At 34.8% G+C, this 17,154-nt stretch overlaps 2 protein-coding genes and 1 pseudogene across 2 annotated transcripts; all 3 read right to left on the bottom strand.

Moving 5' to 3' along the window:
• Nucleotides 1–4,085: 4,085 nt before the first annotated feature.
• On the bottom strand, nucleotides 4,086–4,871 carry LOC148293477 (uncharacterized). Its single transcript, XM_088255802.1, has one exon. It carries the CDS (start codon nucleotides 4,869–4,871, stop codon nucleotides 4,086–4,088), a length of 786 nt encoding a protein of 261 aa, XP_088111928.1.
• A 3,322-nt stretch (nucleotides 4,872–8,193) lies between these two features.
• LOC110746142 (F-box/kelch-repeat protein At3g06240) lies at nucleotides 8,194–9,441 on the bottom strand. Its single transcript, XM_021946360.2, has one exon. The coding sequence runs from the start codon at nucleotides 9,433–9,435 to the stop codon at nucleotides 8,194–8,196; it is 1,242 nt and encodes a 413-aa protein (XP_021802052.2). The 5' UTR covers nucleotides 9,436–9,441.
• A 1,302-nt stretch (nucleotides 9,442–10,743) lies between these two features.
• Nucleotides 10,744–12,350, bottom strand: LOC148293476 (F-box/kelch-repeat protein At3g06240-like; annotated as a pseudogene).
• Between the last annotated feature and the right edge of the window lie 4,804 nt (nucleotides 12,351–17,154).

Here is a 17,154-nt window from a genome sequence, read left to right as displayed (position 1 = left end):
AGAGATCCTGTAGGTGTTTATTTTGTTCTCTGTGACTATATGATTACTCTTTGAGATTCTTGCTCTAGCATATCTTAAAAGGGCAGATTGTTTCTGCAGTTCTATTTTACTCTTCTTAGTTGTAAATTTATGTTTCATTGTTGTCTTGCCTTTTGGTTTTTCTTTTCCCTGTCTCTATGCCTTTTGGAGTATGGAAAAAGAGATGGAGTATTTTACCAGACATGCCTAGTTATTCTTTTGCAAAACAAGTAAAAATCGTTATTGCAACCATGGCACTTCATAACTATATAAGAAGACATGCCAAACGTGATTGTCATTATGATGAAAGTGAAGATGACCTAAATGGTATTCAAGGTGAAGAGATTGAGATAGAGGGTGATGCACAACAAGAAGATGGTCCTGCAACACAAGAAATGGAGGCTTTGAGAAATCATATAGCCGCAAGTTTAATGAGTTCAGCTACTTAGAAATGTATATGATTTCTTGTTTATGACTACCTTAATTTTTGTTATGACCATATTTTTTTTACAATATATTTATTTTTAATGGAATATTTATTTATTTTATAATTAAAATAAAATTTAGGGTGTGATGGAAACATATTTAATACAAAAATAATAATAAATAAAGTGAAAGTGATTTTCCTTTTACCAAACACTTGAACAGAAAAGCCAATTTAACATAATGTCCTTTTTCGTCATTATACACAGCTCATAGCACTTTCACAAAAAAATTTACCAAACACTGAGAAACTGATTATTGGACAAACAGCAATTATAAAAAAAAGTTTACCAAACGCCAAACTGCTTTCTCTCACAGCTGATTTCTCTCACAGCAAATTTGAAAGCGATTATTTTCACAGCACAGCAATGCCAAACTGGCCCAGTATTCCTTTTTAAGGATTTTTTTTTATTGAGAGAGGCAATAATATACTAAACCCACACACACTACACGGATGCTAGAACTCGAACTCATAATCTTGTATGTGGGAGTAATTGTTCCAAACCGCTACACTAATGGGTCATTTACGTTAATATTCTCATTATAATATAAAATTAATTATAATATATAACTTAAATCAGTTTAATAATTTTAAATAGTAAATTTGACTTACACCCTTCAAATCCAATTTGCGTTACCTACAACCCTTCACTTTCTTATAAATAATACACAATTTTTATAAGTAAAAATCCATGACTAGGATCCAACTAAGTTACCTTATTAAGCTCAATATCTGACTTATTATGATTTTTTTATTCCCAAAATACCCCTATTTACAATTCAACGTGTAATAGAGTGGTGTTTTAATTTTTGGTTTCCCAATTTATTGTGGGGATTCCCTTCAGAATTTTTGTATGCAATTAATTGTCTGTTTTACTATTAAAATTCATTAATAGATATAGTCAACAATGAATTGGCCAGAAATGCGTAGTTTTCCTTATTTGCTTGCCTTTTTGAAATTTTGTCCCGTCTTTTCCTTTCTACATGCTCCTGTTGATTATAAAAATAAAAAAAAAGTGCCACAAGGGATTTCATTTATTTAGAAGAAAAAAAGATTTTGGATTTTGGATTTCATTTATTGAAGTTTTACTGTACCTAGTTTTTCATGGATAATAATCTACCGATTATTTTTAATAGCTACAATAATTTAACTATGTTATGAATAATATACCTATTATTGTACCTATTAATTTCATCCATAAAATAATAGATAGATTATTATTTATTACTGTACCTATTATTTTTAATTTTTAAAAAATAATAATGTACCTATTATGTGATTTATTTAAATAGAAAATTTACTTATGTTCTTTTTATTTTATGAATGATAATATACCTATTATTTTTATGGATAATAATCTACCTATTATCTTTTATAGACAGTAATTTACCTATTATCTTTTATGAGTAATAATCTACCTATTATCTTTTATGGCCAGTAATTTACCTATTATCTTTTATGAGTAATAATTTATCTATTATTTTCTCCTATGAGTCATATGATGTAATATATGTAGGCATGAAAATGTTAACGTACATAATATCATCTAATTAACTACTTTCTTTCTTTCTATGGCATTGTACCTATTAGAATATATATTATATAGATATATATTTGAAGGATATTAGGTAAATATATATAATTGGAGGGTGTAGGTATAAAAAAAATTCATTTATCCGACCTGTGGGAGGTTAGGAGGGGGTATTTGAACTAATTTGATTGTAAGCCATTATTGCATGAGTGCAAAAATAAATGTGCAGTGAGAGGTATTATTCATTTGCATAAAATTAGGGGATGAAAAACAGTCAGCCACCAAATAAAGATCTAGTAGCATGATTTGTAAATAAATCAATTTACATGGACACATTGTCATTCAATTTTAAAATTGGGTTTTACGGATTCGGATCCTCTGCTCTAATTTTCTCTGCCATGATCTGCTATACTTTTGTTATCCATACGACACATCATTAAAATTTAATCTAATGGATTTACAAATTGACACATCATCCTAAAACAAAAACCCAATTTACTCCTCATTAAAAAAGGAAAGAAAACCCTAACACCCAACTAACGGGATGGTTAACGTCCAGAGTTGTTTTTTTGCTCCTTCCTTCAGTGTCCTCTTCTCTTTTTTGAGTTCTTCCTTACGTTCTGGTTTTTTTTTTTTTTTTCCCCTCTTCATGTCTCTGCCCCAATATCAATTTTATGGAGTATAATTGCATGGGCGGAACTAGCAACAAGGCTACCATGGGCTCTAGCCCAGGTAGCCTTTAAAAAATATTTTAAAATATTATATGTATTTTTATGTGATTTCACTCTATAAAAGATTAGTAGTCCACCCAAATGTAGCCTAATAACCCCTTGTCCACTCAACCTATAGGCCTATAATCATCTTATATTTAATTTGTTTGCTCAGTTAAGAGCACCTCCAATGGAGATGTCAAATAATATGTATAAAAATTGGATTTGATGGCTAATAACTTTAGTCAAAGGAGTTATGAACTAGCGAATTGAACTCGAGTGCACTTGGGGGAGAGAGGGAGAGTTTGATCCACTTTTCTATTGTGGTGTCACCCTATGTGCGTGGTTTATAGAAATTGTAAGTATAAAAATAAAATAAAAAGAGCATTAGATTTTAAGCTAATAACTTTAGCTAGCCCACCCGTTAAAAAATTCCTGGTTCCGCCCTTGTATAATTGGCCAGATCCAATCATCACCAGACAAAAGCTTTGAGTTTGTTTGATTGATAGGAAGTAGATTGCAATGCATCTGTATTTTGTGTATGTACTATACGTGCCCAGGTCGATGCAGCAGTTCTCCAGTACCAGAACCAGAGACTTCTTCCGCAAATAGACAAACAGAAGCATGATTTGCAAGATCTTGAAGCGAAAATTAAGGAACTAAAGGATAAGCAAGGTTCTTATGATGAAATACTAATCACAGTGAATCAAATATGGAATCATGTTTGGTTGGGTTTCCTTCCTTTTCATGGTCTCAATTGTGTCCACCAGGATGACATGTAATTTTTTATGATGGTGATTTCTTTATTTTCTGATGATTAAATTCTTCTTGGACTATGTGCTGGAGGAAGCCAAAATGCTTTACAAATTTTAGATGGCACTGATTATTCTCGAGGGTTTTCTTTTTAGGCCTGTAAGTTCAAAAATCCATCCAGTCCTTCACTATGAGCCATCGGTAATTACAATCAAACAAACTCAAAGCTTTTGTCTGGTGATGATTGGATCCGGCCAGTCAGGGCCGGTCCTGGGTGATTTAAGGCCCAGGGCCAAAGTTTAAGAATGTGCCCTTTAACAACAAATAAATAAATATAATTACAATTTTTTATCAAATAATAAATTTTATTAAAATTATAAGAGTTTACAACCGATTATATAGAACACTTTGGGTCTCATTAAAACCTTGTTTGAGGAAAACCCAATGGAAACAAAACCTCAAACGAAGGAAAAAGAGTACCCGATTGAAAACATTACAATCAACAACAAATTAACTTGCATGTCCCTATGCTTCACCTTCATATGCACCTACAAAATAAAAATAGCAATGAAATCCTAATCACAAAAGATCATTTAAAATGTCTTCTTGTTGCAGTTTTAGAAGCAAAATCATCAATTATACTGTTATATTTCATGTTTTCCAGCATATCTCTTTCAATGCATAATATAGCTAGTCCATTTAGCCTATCTTGAGCCATGGTGGTCCGCAAATAAGATTTTAATAATTTTAATTTAGAAAAACTTCTTTCAGCAGATGCCACAGTCACAGGTATAGTCAGTAATATCCTATAAGCAACCATTACATTTGGAAACATATCCACACTCTTTACAAATTCTAGAATTTTAATGGATGTCCATGGTTTATCTGTTTCAATTGCTTCACTTGGTAACATCCCTTGCAACACCTGTAATTCTAACTCTAAATCTCTTGCATCAATATCAGTATCATTGTCATGTTTTAAAGCATTTTCAAGATTCACACAAGAGCTTCTCAATTCATTTTCATCCAAAGAAGTCAATTTTGCAGCATCAAATAAGAACCCAAAAATAGATTCAAAGATATGCAATTGTTCAAACCTACTTTTCAATTCACCAAGAGCAATATCCACTATGACAAGAAAGTAATCAGTTCTAAAGGATTCTTCAGATGATTGTTGTTCCCTCTCATTATTGGAAATCTCATCAAAATGTCTCTTTCTACAGGTTTGACGTTTTTTAAGAAATACAGGCTCAATTTCCATATCTAATGCAATTACTTTAGCATCATTCATGGCAGAAGTAAACCCATTTATCCTAAAGTTTTCAAAAAATAAAACAAGTCCTTCTAATTGTCTTACAGCAACATCAAGACACATGTCTTCAGCTAATTGTCTTAGTTTCAATTTCATTTTCATTTGTGTTCTCATTTTCATTATGTTCTTCAGCTAAATTTGGTACTTCACGGTTCAAATTAGTTTCAATTTCTTTTTCATTTTCGTTCTCATTTTCATTATGTTCTTCAGCTAAATTTGGTACCTCACTATTTTTAAGGAAATATTTATTTAAAGATCCTCTTAGGTTTTGAGCAATTTCTTCTTCCTTTTTCTTTTTTTGTCTTTTGAGATTTCCAGAAAGTTGCTTTTTAGGAAACATTTTAAAAAATTTAGCATAAACACACAAGCAATCAAGAACAATAAAAGTAAAACAAATTAAATGAAGACAAAGAAAGAACAATAAAACCTGAATTTTGGGTCTTGTATGCTGTGCTTTGGTGTTGGTGCTCCCAATTTCGGAGAGAATAATCAGCTTCCAACTCAAAGTATGGCTTTGTTCCTTCCACACTTAGTTCCAGAGAGAATTAGAATTAGAAATTGATTTCAAAGCAAAGTTGCAGACGGAGAGGGAGAGGTTTTCTTCTTGGGAAAACAATAAGGTTGTTGACTTCCTTTCTTCTAGAACTGTTGGCATCCTTTTTTTTATTATTGTTTTATAATACCAAGTAAAACTCTCAACTAATATCACATATGCCCTTTTACTTTTAGTTTTTATTTTCCTTTTTTGGCATATGCATATATATGGACTAAAAAAAATTTGTGTGCCCCAATCAATTGTGGGCCCCGGGCGATGGCCCTAGTTGCCCTGGCCAAGGGGCCGGCCCTGCGGCCAATTATACTCCATAAAATTGATTTAGGGCAGAGACATGAAGAGGGAAAAAAAAAAAACCATAACGTAAGGAAGAACCCGAAAAAGATAAGAGGGCACTAAAGCAAGAAGGAGAAAAAAAACAACTTTGGGCGTTAACCATCCCGTTAGTTGGATGTTAGGGTTTTTTTTTTCTTTTTTAATTAGGAGTAAATTGGGTTTTTGTTTTAGGATGATGTGTCAATTTGTAAATCCATTAGATTAAATTTTAATGAGGTGTCGTATGGATAACAAAAGTATAGCAGATCATAGCAGAGAAAATCAGAGCAGAGGATCCGAATCCTTTACTTAATCTATATATATAAAGCAAAAGGCAGAGAATAGTGAAACATTCAAAATACCAGAAAATGCCATTGATTAATGCAAACATTAAGAATTGAAATTATTAATTAAATGAGGATAACATGGTAAATTCACACTTTTTCATATTTAAAAAAATTAAAATTAAAAAAAAATCAGATAATGGCCTATTTTTATGGAACACAACTACCCATTCTCTTTTTTAATTCTAAAATAAATTTTAACTTTTTTAAAAAAAGCCTCTCGCAGGCGCGAAAGCGCGTGCAGAGAGGCTAGTGTTGTATTATTGATGAGTTATCAAATATGGTGTTTGAGTTACAAGAGCCTATTTTAGCATGACCCTAATTTACATTCGGAAAATAATTGAATCATATGTACCTGATTCTAGTAAAAAGGTTTACAATAGTAAAAAGAGAAATTACAAGAGTAGGGAAATTACAACACAGCCCTAACTAGTCAAAATTTAGTTACACAAAATTAAAGGTACATCTACATTCATAGATTTGTTTGAGACCAACCACCTGCCTGATTGTGTTTGCTAAGGACCGTTTGATAACTATTTCAATTTGAGTTTTTAGTTTTCATTTTTTGTGCTAGAGTATATAAGAAAAAGAGGGAGAATATGGAAGTGAGAATGAGAGTAGAGATGTGATTGATAGGGAAGATGAGAGGGGAGGATGGGAGGGAAGAGTAACATAAGTGAAAATAAAAAGTAAAAATTGAAATCTATTTGAAATTGTTTTCACTTTCAAGTTTTTGTTTTCATTTTTGTTACTACTCCCTCCCATCCTCCCCTTTCATTCCCTCTCTCAATCTCATCCTCACTCTCATTTTAAGCTATACTCTATTACAAAAAATGAAAACTAAAAACTAAAAATGAAATGGTTATCAAGCAATCCCTAAGTAAATGTGACTTTTGAAGATCTCTGCAACATGGCAGGTCAACTAGAAAACACTTAGAACAAAGTACTAAAGTTTTCAAACCGATTAAATTTTGGCCAAATGGAATGTTTGAGCTCTAATAATGACGCTGCTATTGTACTTAAGACTTTAAAGTCCATGGATGTAATCATGGGATGTCTAAATGAAATGCAACCATTCCCAGCAACACCCCCTTCACTTCTTCAACTCACACGGGTGGCAATTTCCTACATGATCCGTTACACGACTTGAAACCCGCAAGGAAAAAACACGACCCGAACCTACACGATTAATATAATTGGATAATTTTTGGGTCAACCCGTTATGACCCGTTTATTAAACAGGTCGTGTCAACCCGTGTAATACACACTAACCTGTGAAAAAATAAGGAGAAATAGAGATTTCAGCACACACACAAGGGGTTTCAAACCCCTACACCCTCATTACTCTCCAACCCCTTATCCACCATGCTACATACAACTTTGTGATTATATACTATGACTTTTGATATTTATAATGTTTCTTTTTCTTGTTTTATTTTTCTTTCTTTTCCTTCTATCCTCTCCTCTTTTTTTTTTCTTTTCCTTCTCTCTTCTCTCCTCTCTTTTTTTCCTTTCTTTTCCTTCTATTTAGTTTTCTCTCCTCTCTTTTTTTTTTCTTTTCCTTCTCTCTTCTCTCCTATTTTTTTTATATTTCTTTTCCTTCTCTTTAGTTTTCTCTCCTCTCTCTCTTTTTTCTTTCTTTCTTTCCTTCTCTCTTCTCCTCTCTCTCTCTCTCTCTCTCTCTCTCTCTCTCTCTCTCTCTTTTTCTTTTCCTTCTCTCTTCTCTCTTCTCTCCTATCGTGGTTTTTTATTTAAATTTTTTTAGTTGTGAGTTTTGTAACATGCATGTTATTATTTATGAACCCGTTACATGACTCGAAACCCACACGATAAAAGACGACCGAAACCCGACACGACACGTTTATTAAATGGGTTGGGTTCGGATTGAGCATTCTTGACACGTTTATTATCCCGACACAACACGAAACAACACGACCCATTGCCAGCCCTCACACCCCATCCGCACTGCCTTGATCTGCACACCCAGCATACGTACCCAACTACAACCACATACAAAATCAAGCTCAACAAGTCAAACTGGCAAAATCAATTATTCCAAGCACCAAATCCACCCAAATCGGTTTGGACAATAGAATTTCATCCTTTGGTACATCTTTTATCAAGCTTTTGGACAATAGGAAAAAAAATACAAAAAAAGAGATAAATTATATTGCTAGAAAAATATATTAACACTCTCAAGCTTTTTGCCTCCTGTGATCGGAACTAAGCTATTCACATACACAATAGTTTCGAAATCCGATGGGCTAATCATGGGAAGATTCTTAAGCTTCTCAGTTTCAAGGTTGTAAGATACTATATCTCCATCTTCGGTAACCATAAGAATCGCGTCACTCTTCCAAAATTCTAATACCCTTTTAATGCCCTCCAAGGGATTAAAAGTTAAGTGTTTTGTCCAAGAACCCTTAGCACCGTCAAAGTTATCCAACACCCAAACTCCATAGGATTCAGGAAATGCACTAAAACGATTAAAGCCAAAAAGAGCAATAAATCCATTCCACAGTATAATGCGCAGATCAGTATACATAATATAAGACATTTCATAAGCATAAGATGATCCCTCCTCATACATATAAAAACTATCAGGAAATAATATATGATGAAATATTTCATCACCCGTGTCAAATAAAATGACCATTGGCTTCTGTTCCTCATCCTCGTATTCCACAGATTGTTTTGGTTGCTCATACCCCACCCAATAACAAATTCCCTGGAAGTACATCTGGAAATAATCAGGACAAAAGACAGTAGCTTCTGTTTCTAAGGAATTATTCTTGATCTCTCGCCAAGAATCAGTACTGAGGGTGTATATTTCAACTCTAGGAGAATAAATAAGACCATCACCATAAATGTCCGCCTGATAAGATGCAATTCTACTAACTTTGTAATCTTTAGATTTGGGATCATATCCAATCCCCACAGCACATCCCCACCAATCTGGAAGGCATGATTCAGGTAGAAGCTTGATTTCATTGATTGCTGGATTGCATAAAACAAGGTTGCCACTACAAGCACTTAAACAAACTATCCCATCACAATGGCCTATAATACTTAAAGATTCTATAACCTCAAGACCAATAAATCGTCCCGAAGAAAGTTGAAATTTGATGTCCTCAACAACAAAACTGACGTTATGCTCAGCATCATCATAATCATTGCAGAGATAAAGGGAGGAGAATGCAAGTTCCTTCTCGCTAGGGTTAGTGTCGCTCTGGACAAAACGACTGAAAAGGACGCAAGTAGAGTGTTTGTTGTGCATTGAAATGGAGAGGTGATTTTCCACGAACGTGGGACTGTTGATCAAATTATACCACGATTTACGAATACACTTGAATCGCATTAGAGATTTGGAAGGCAATCTTGGTAGGATACGACGCAACGCCATCTCTTCCCCCATCTTGCAAAACTCTAAACCCTAATGATCGAACAACGAGGGATATAAATATATGTTTTGATAGTACGTACTTAGAGATTAACAACTAATTAATATATGGGTTTAAGTTATGCGTTTCGAAATGAGTGAGAGAACTTGATTAAGAGAGAGGCAGGAAGATTTCCACATTGATGATCTGCTGACCAGAAAGAGATGGTTTACGTCGTTTGTGATATGTGACTTTCTTTTAATAGTTTTCTGTTTTACTTGGTTTAACGGTGTAGAGTTTTTACTATTAACTTTCGTTATAATTTCTTCACCACCAGATAACTTTTTTTTCCCCTTAAGATATTTGACTTTTTCTAATGTTTACGAGCATAACTAATTTTGGGTAAAATTATGATATAGCATATGTTTCTATTCTACTAATTTCTTCACCACCAGATAACTTAAGATATTTTTTACTTTTTCGAATGTTTATGAGCATATCTATTTTTAGGAGTATCAATCACATGACATGTCTAAGAGTTTTGAGCATCTGTGATCGTCTTCGATGTGCCCGGTCAACTTGAAAACACTACAACTTTAAAGTTGGGTGTATAATTGCTATATAAGAAAAGGTTGGTTGTACAATTCATCCATCTGCGCCCTAATTAAATTTTGTGCATATGGTGATAAAAAAAAAGTTCCAATTGGAAGCATCCTATCTTTTAGAACAAACTAGTAGAGTTCTCTTTTCCTCCAAAAAAAAAAAACTAGTAGAGTTTCAAACCGATTAAAAATGAGCTTTTGTGGTGGAAATCATTCTAATATTAATTAGGGTAGCAGTGATTTCTTTTATGCTATTCAGACTAAGATGTCAAACTGCCAAAGTCAATGGCCACATGGTATGTTAGAGCTCTAGAAATGACTTCCTGATGCTGCCATTGCGGTTAATTAAGGCTTTAAAGTCCATAGGATTCAGGCAATGCACCCAAACTCCATAGGATTCAGGCAATGCACTACAAGGATTAAAGCCAAAAAAGAGCAACAGATCTATTCCAAAAAGAAAAATCCAAAAAATGACAATTGGCCCTATTGAATTTAATTTTGATTATTAAATTACTTTGTTGTCCTATTGAGTATTTTGGGCTTGTTTATATATTTTGGGGTTGGGTTGTTTTGAGAAATCAATGGTAGTTTGTAATTTAAAAGAAGTTAAAAGCCTTTTTGTTATGTCATAAATGAGTTTTGGGTGTGTTTCTAAAGTCCATTTCATATGGGGTATTTTTATAATTTGGGCTCCTATATTGGGTATATTAGTGAATCTCCCAAAGTATAATTCACATTAATTTACGACACATAATAACACATGAATTCATCAGAACATGATCCCTCCTCCTCATACATATAAAAACTATCAGGAAAAAATATATGTTGCGAAATGTTTCATCACCCGTATCAAATGAAATGATCATTATCTTCTTTTTGTCACTCTCCAAATCGTACTCGGAGTGGATTTGTTTTGGTTGCTCATACCCCACCCAATAGCAAATTCCCTGGAAGTAATAATCAGGCCAAAAGAAAGTAGCTTCTGTTTCTAAATAATTATTCGTGATCTCTCGCCAAGAATCAGTACTTAGGGTGTATATTTCAACTCTAGGAGGAAACATAACCAGATCCTTCTCACCATAAATTTCCCCACCATAAGATACAATTCTAGGAATTTTGTAATCTTTAGATTTGTGATCATATCCGAACCCCATAGCACATTCGACCAAATCTACAATCTTGTGGCATGGTTTGGGAGCTTGATTTCCTTGATTGCTGGATTGCAAAAAACAAGGTTGCCTTTACAATCACCTAGACAAATCATCCCATGACAATGGCCTATAATATTTGGATATTCTATAACCTCGAGACTGATAAATCGTCCCGTCGAAAGTGGAAATTTGATGTCCTCAACAACAGAATTGACGTTATGTTCATGAGCATCAACATAATCATTACAAAGATGAAGAACGAGAATCTAAGTTCCTTCTCACCAGTGCTAGGGTCGCTCTGGAAAAAAGTTTGAAAAGGACGCAAGTGGACAGATTGTTGTGCATCGAATTTAAGAGGTGACTTTCCACGAAAAAGGGATTGTTGATAAAAGAATACCACGATTTATGAACACACTTGAATCGCATTAGAGATTTGGAAGGCAATCTTTGTAGCAGAGGCTTTGCCTTCAACAATGTTGGCTTTGGCTCGAAAGTGGACAGATTGTTCTGTCTTTAGATTGTTAGGAAAAAATCAATAAATGACTTATAAGATGACAACGATAATATATTATTTAAAATTGTAGACAACAACCAACTACAAAAAATCAATATAAGCGTATAAACAAAGTAAATACAGGAAATTGACTTTTATTGTAGATAGAGGCTTGCATTTCGCAATCTCCTAAAGACAGAATTTCGCCTCCTCTCAGTGCTTGAAGTTCAACAGGCGTCTATCTCCCAGGATTCAACTATCTATAATCCAAGGGTCCAGCACTGGATCCTTGGATTCTGGCGAACGGTGGTGTGTTTCTCTCCAATACAATTTGTAAGTTTAATGCAGTAAGAGATGGATAAAAAGATGTCTGTATTATGGCATGGGACTTCTGCTTTTATAACAGACTCACACCCCTTCAAAATAGCAGTTAACAACAGTTATTCGTGTTCAAAATTCAAACAAAAAGATAAGTCTTTTGGTTTGAATCTAACCTCTGCTAAAAGAAATCCGAAAATAAAAATAAAAATATTTATATTATTTTCGGGCTATCTGAAGAGATCAAATATTATTATTAATCAAGCCCATCATGCAAGCCAACCATCCAAGCCCATCATACCACCAATTTCTTATTTAATTGATGTAAAGGTTTCATGCTTATAAAGCATGAGAAACCTTTTGGTTTCTCCAATGTGGGACTCCATTTGCTTTCAAACTTCCAACAATACCCCACATTTGAAATGCAAATGCAAATTTGTTTTAAGATAATGCATGCAGACTCAAAAACTGGAGAGAAGATTAGATAACATACACATCAGGATAAGTGTCTTTTGGACTTGAACTTTCCTTAGTGTAGACGTATCGGATCTACTTAATGAATCAGTGGAATTCACAACCTTGAACTGTTCATTATGTTGTAGTAAACCGAGACAATGCGCCACACATGTATTAAATCTATACACACTTAAGTTCATGCGGTTGTGTTCATTTTGGTCCTGAACAAGTCCTGGTTTCATAGGAGCTTTAGAGAATATAGTCATATAAATCTCATAAATGCGACCCCACATTTACTCCTATATAGGTAACGTTAATTAAAAGTATTCTGCCATACTTCTTTTGAATATCAAAATATTAACGTCATTAAATGTTTTGTATAAAACATACCCTAAACTTCTGCAGACAACACACTTTGATCATAGGAATGAGTAAATAGTGTGTTCAAGCCTTGAGCCATTCCCAACCAGTTTGCCTATTGAACCTAGACCATGGGATCTCCAATCAGCTAGGTTAGGATTCCATCAGGTTAGCTCATTGTGAAATTGACATTAAACCCATTCCCCTCGATGCATATTTAATTTGCTCTCTAGGTAGGCCTTTTGTCAAAGGATCAGCTATGTTCTCCTTTGACTTCACATAATCTATAGAGATTATTCCATCTTTGAGCAATTGTCTAATTGTGCTATGTCTTCTCCTTATATGCCTTGAGGTACCATTGTATATCTTATTTTTAGCTCTTGCAATAGCTGCCATATTATCACAATGAATACCTACTGCAGTTATTGGTTTAGGCAATAGCGGTATATCTTCCATAAAATTTCGAAGCCATTCTGCTTCTTTTGCAGCCTTGTCCAAAGCTATGAATTCTGATTCCATAGTTGACTGTGCTATACACGTTTGCTTGGTTGATTTCCAAGCTACTGCTGCCCCTCCACACACAAAGACATAGCCACTTGTGGATTTCGTTTCACTTTCACCAGAAATCCAGTTTGCATCACTATATCCTTCTAAAACTGGTGGATAACTTGTGTAATGTAAACCATAATTTATTGTGCCTTTTATGAATTGTAGCACTCTAATCAAAGCTTTCCAATGATCATCAGACGGGTTGCTAGTATATCGACTGAACCTGCTAACTGCGTAAGCTAAATCAGGCCTTGTACCATTCATCATATACATTAAGCTTCCAATCACTTGTGAATATTCTAGCTGAGATACTGCATCTCCATTATTTTTAGCTAGATGAACTGATGGATCAAAAGGAGTCACAACGGGTGGATCATCAAAGTGACCAAATTTTCTGAGTATTTTTTCTGCATAATGGGACTGAGTCAAAAAATAACCTTCTTTGGTTCTTTGAACTCTAATTCCAAGTATGACATCTGCAAGTCCCAAGTCCTTCATATCAAAACTGGAACACAACATTTTCTTTGTAGAATTTATAATGTCTTTGTTGGTACCCATTATGAGCATGTCATCAACGTATAAACATACTATGACACATGAGTTCTTGAAACTCTTCACATATACACATTTGTCACTCTCATTGATCTTAAAACCATTTGACAACATAACATGATCAAATTTTTCATGCCACATTTTTGGTGCTTGTTTAAGTCCATACAATGACCTAATTAATTTGCACACTTTCTTTTCTTGTCCTTTAACCACAAATCCTTCTGGCTGTTCCATATAGACTTCTTCGTCTAATTCTCCATTCAAGAAGGCCGTTTTAACATCCATTTGATGTATCTCCAATTTATATATGGCTGCTATAGAAATTAACATTCTTATAGATGAGATTCTTGATACAGGTGAATATGTATCAAAATAATCCAACCCTTCCTTTTGTCTATAGCCTTTTGCTACTAGACGTGCCTTATATTTGTCAATAGAGCCATCAGCCTTCAATTTCTTTTTGAATATCCATTTATGACCTATTGGTTTATTACCAGGTGGTAAATCAACCAATTGCCATGTATTATTTTGTAAGATGGAATCCATTTCACTTTTAATTGCTTCCTTCCAAAGAGAAGCCTCACTTGAAGCCATTGCTTCCTTGTATGTTTGTGGTTCTGCTTCTGACAAGAAGGTTAAAAAATCAGGTCCAAAGTTTCTTGGGATTTTCGTTCTACTTCCTCTTCTTGGTTCCATTTCATTTTCATGAACCCTTGATGAAGAAGGAATGTCACTTTGATTTTGTTCAAGTGACCTCTTTCTATTTGGAAAGGACCTATTTTCTTTGTAGGGATAAATATGCTCAAAAAATTCTGCATCTACAGATTCTATAATAGTATTAACATGAATATCAGAAATTTCAGATTTAACTACTAAGAATCTATAAGCTGCACTATTATTTGCAAAGCCAATAAACACACAATCTACTGTTTTTGGTCCAAGTTTAACTCGTTTTGGCAAAGGTACTTGAACCTTTGCAAGGCAACCCCACACTTTGAGGGTTTTATATGTAGGTATTCTACCTTTCCATACTTCATAAGGAGACTCGTTGGTCTTCTTATGTGGAATTTTGTTCAAGATTGTATTTGCAGTAAGTAAGGCTTCACCCCACAGATTGTGTGGAAGCCCTGAACTATTCAACATGGAATTAATCATGTTCTTGAAAGTTCGATTTTTCCTTTCAGCAACACCGTTCTGTTGAGGTGTATATGGAGCTGTAGTTTGATGAACTATTCCATGTTGAGCACAAAATCCCAAGTCTTGATTAATTAAATATTATTATTAATCAAGCCCATCATGCAAGCCAACCATCCAAGCCCATCATACCACCAATTTCTTATTTAATTGATGTAAAGGTTTCATGCTTATAAAGCATGAGAAACCTTTTGGTTTCTCCAATGTGGGACTCCATTTGCTTTCAAACTTCCAACAGTGGACAGATTGTTGTGCATCGAATTTAAGAGGTGACTTTCCACAAAAAAGGGATTGTTGATAAAAGAATACCACGATTTATGAACACACTTGAATCGCATTAGAGATTTGGAAGGCAATCTTTGTAGGATACGCAACAACATCTCTTCCGACATCTTGCAAAACTCTGTCACTTCTGCTTTGATCCACTTCGGTTTTTTCTTCTAAGATAATCTCATTCATATGTACGTTTGTATAAATTCACACAAAGAGTAAATTAATACTAATTATACTAAATTCAGGAAGATTTGCTGACCAGAAAGAGATGGGTGATGATGGTTTATGTACGTTATTTGTGAAGATAGATGTGACTTTCTTTTAATAGTTTTCTGGTTTACTTGTTTTAACGGTATAGAGATTTTACTATTAACACAAAGCATGATAAAACTTGAAACAACTTAACAACTTTAAGAAAAATGTTAATGACAGAAACCAATTAAACCAACTTTAAGAAGTGTGAATATAAGAATTCTGTTGACCTTGGGGATGTTTAGATCTACCTCCTCTACATTAACAGGTATGAAGCAGCACTAAAATGAAGAGCTAGAATTCGTACCCGCGACTGCTATATTAGAAAACTTTCTTTTGTAAAGTCGATTATACAAGTAAGAAAAAATATAACAAAACACAACATGGGAGATGAAATAAATTAAAGTTTACCATGGATTTACTGTTCGCGTGACTTGTGGACTATTGACTTACTTTCCTTACACACCAAGAATTCCTATTATAATTGTAATCGATTTACTTTAATTCCTAATTTCCTATTGTAAATAGATTTAGGAATTTATTATTTACTTGCCCATTTTGTATTATAAATATGACCTACAAGGAGAAGAATACACAGAAAATTCCCACAAACAAATATTCTCATATTAGGTTTCATATTTTAGCATGGTATCAGAGTGGCGATCTTGGAATTGCTTACTCTAGTTTTAAACCCCCACCGCTGCTATGGGGGTTGATGATTTTTTCAACCCTCATAGAGGTAGCACCACCGACTCATTCTCTCCTTCTCAACCAATCATAGCCGAGTTGAGTGCCCAAGTGGCTCAGCTTCTACAGATGCAACCTTTGACCCCGAACCCAATCCGGAATAAGGATCCTATTTTGACGACCCCGAACCCAATCTTGAATCAAGATCCTATTTTGACGACCCTAACCCCGACCCCGACTCCGAAGACGACTCCGACCATGACTCCGATGATGACCCCAACCTCGACTCCGATGATGACCCCGGCCCCGAATTTGTCTTCGATTTAGACCCAGATCCCGACTTCAACTCCGACTTAGGCCCCGACTCAAGCTCAGATCCCGATCCAGATTCCTACTGTATCCTATGCATCTTCCGCTGCATAGATTATGACTGACTTCCCGATTAACGACCTCGACACATGGACGAGATTGCTCATATTGTGGTGATCTAAGACACACTCGTGAGACGTGTTTTAAATTGCATGGCTACCTCGAATGGTAGGCTACTCTCAAAGATCGAACACAAAGCGATACGACTAGTAATGGTGCTGGTTATGGATTCCATACTTCAGATTGTCTGCCGCGCAAATCTCACGGCCTGGAGTTCCGGGCCGAGGGGATGTGCGTTAACACGGGGTTTCCTGCTTTTGGGTGCGATGCGGTTGTGCGCGGGCGTGCCAGCACGGTTTACCGTGCGTTGATGTTTCGATGAGCGTTGGATTGGTGAATGGTGCGCCTATTTGATCTGTCTTCCTAGTCAAACGATTGTAGCCGAGAGAGGAACTGGTCTCGGCTGTTAGGTTCACGGCCTGAACTACAAGGCCGTCG

The sequence above is a fragment of the Prunus avium genome, chromosome 6, assembly GCF_965620075.1.
Source record: "Prunus avium chromosome 6, drPruAviu1.hap1.1, whole genome shotgun sequence".
Taxonomy (NCBI): Eukaryota; Viridiplantae; Streptophyta; class Magnoliopsida; order Rosales; family Rosaceae; genus Prunus; species Prunus avium.
Note: the sequence above shows the minus strand (reverse complement) of the source record. Positions and strands in the feature narration are given on the sequence as shown.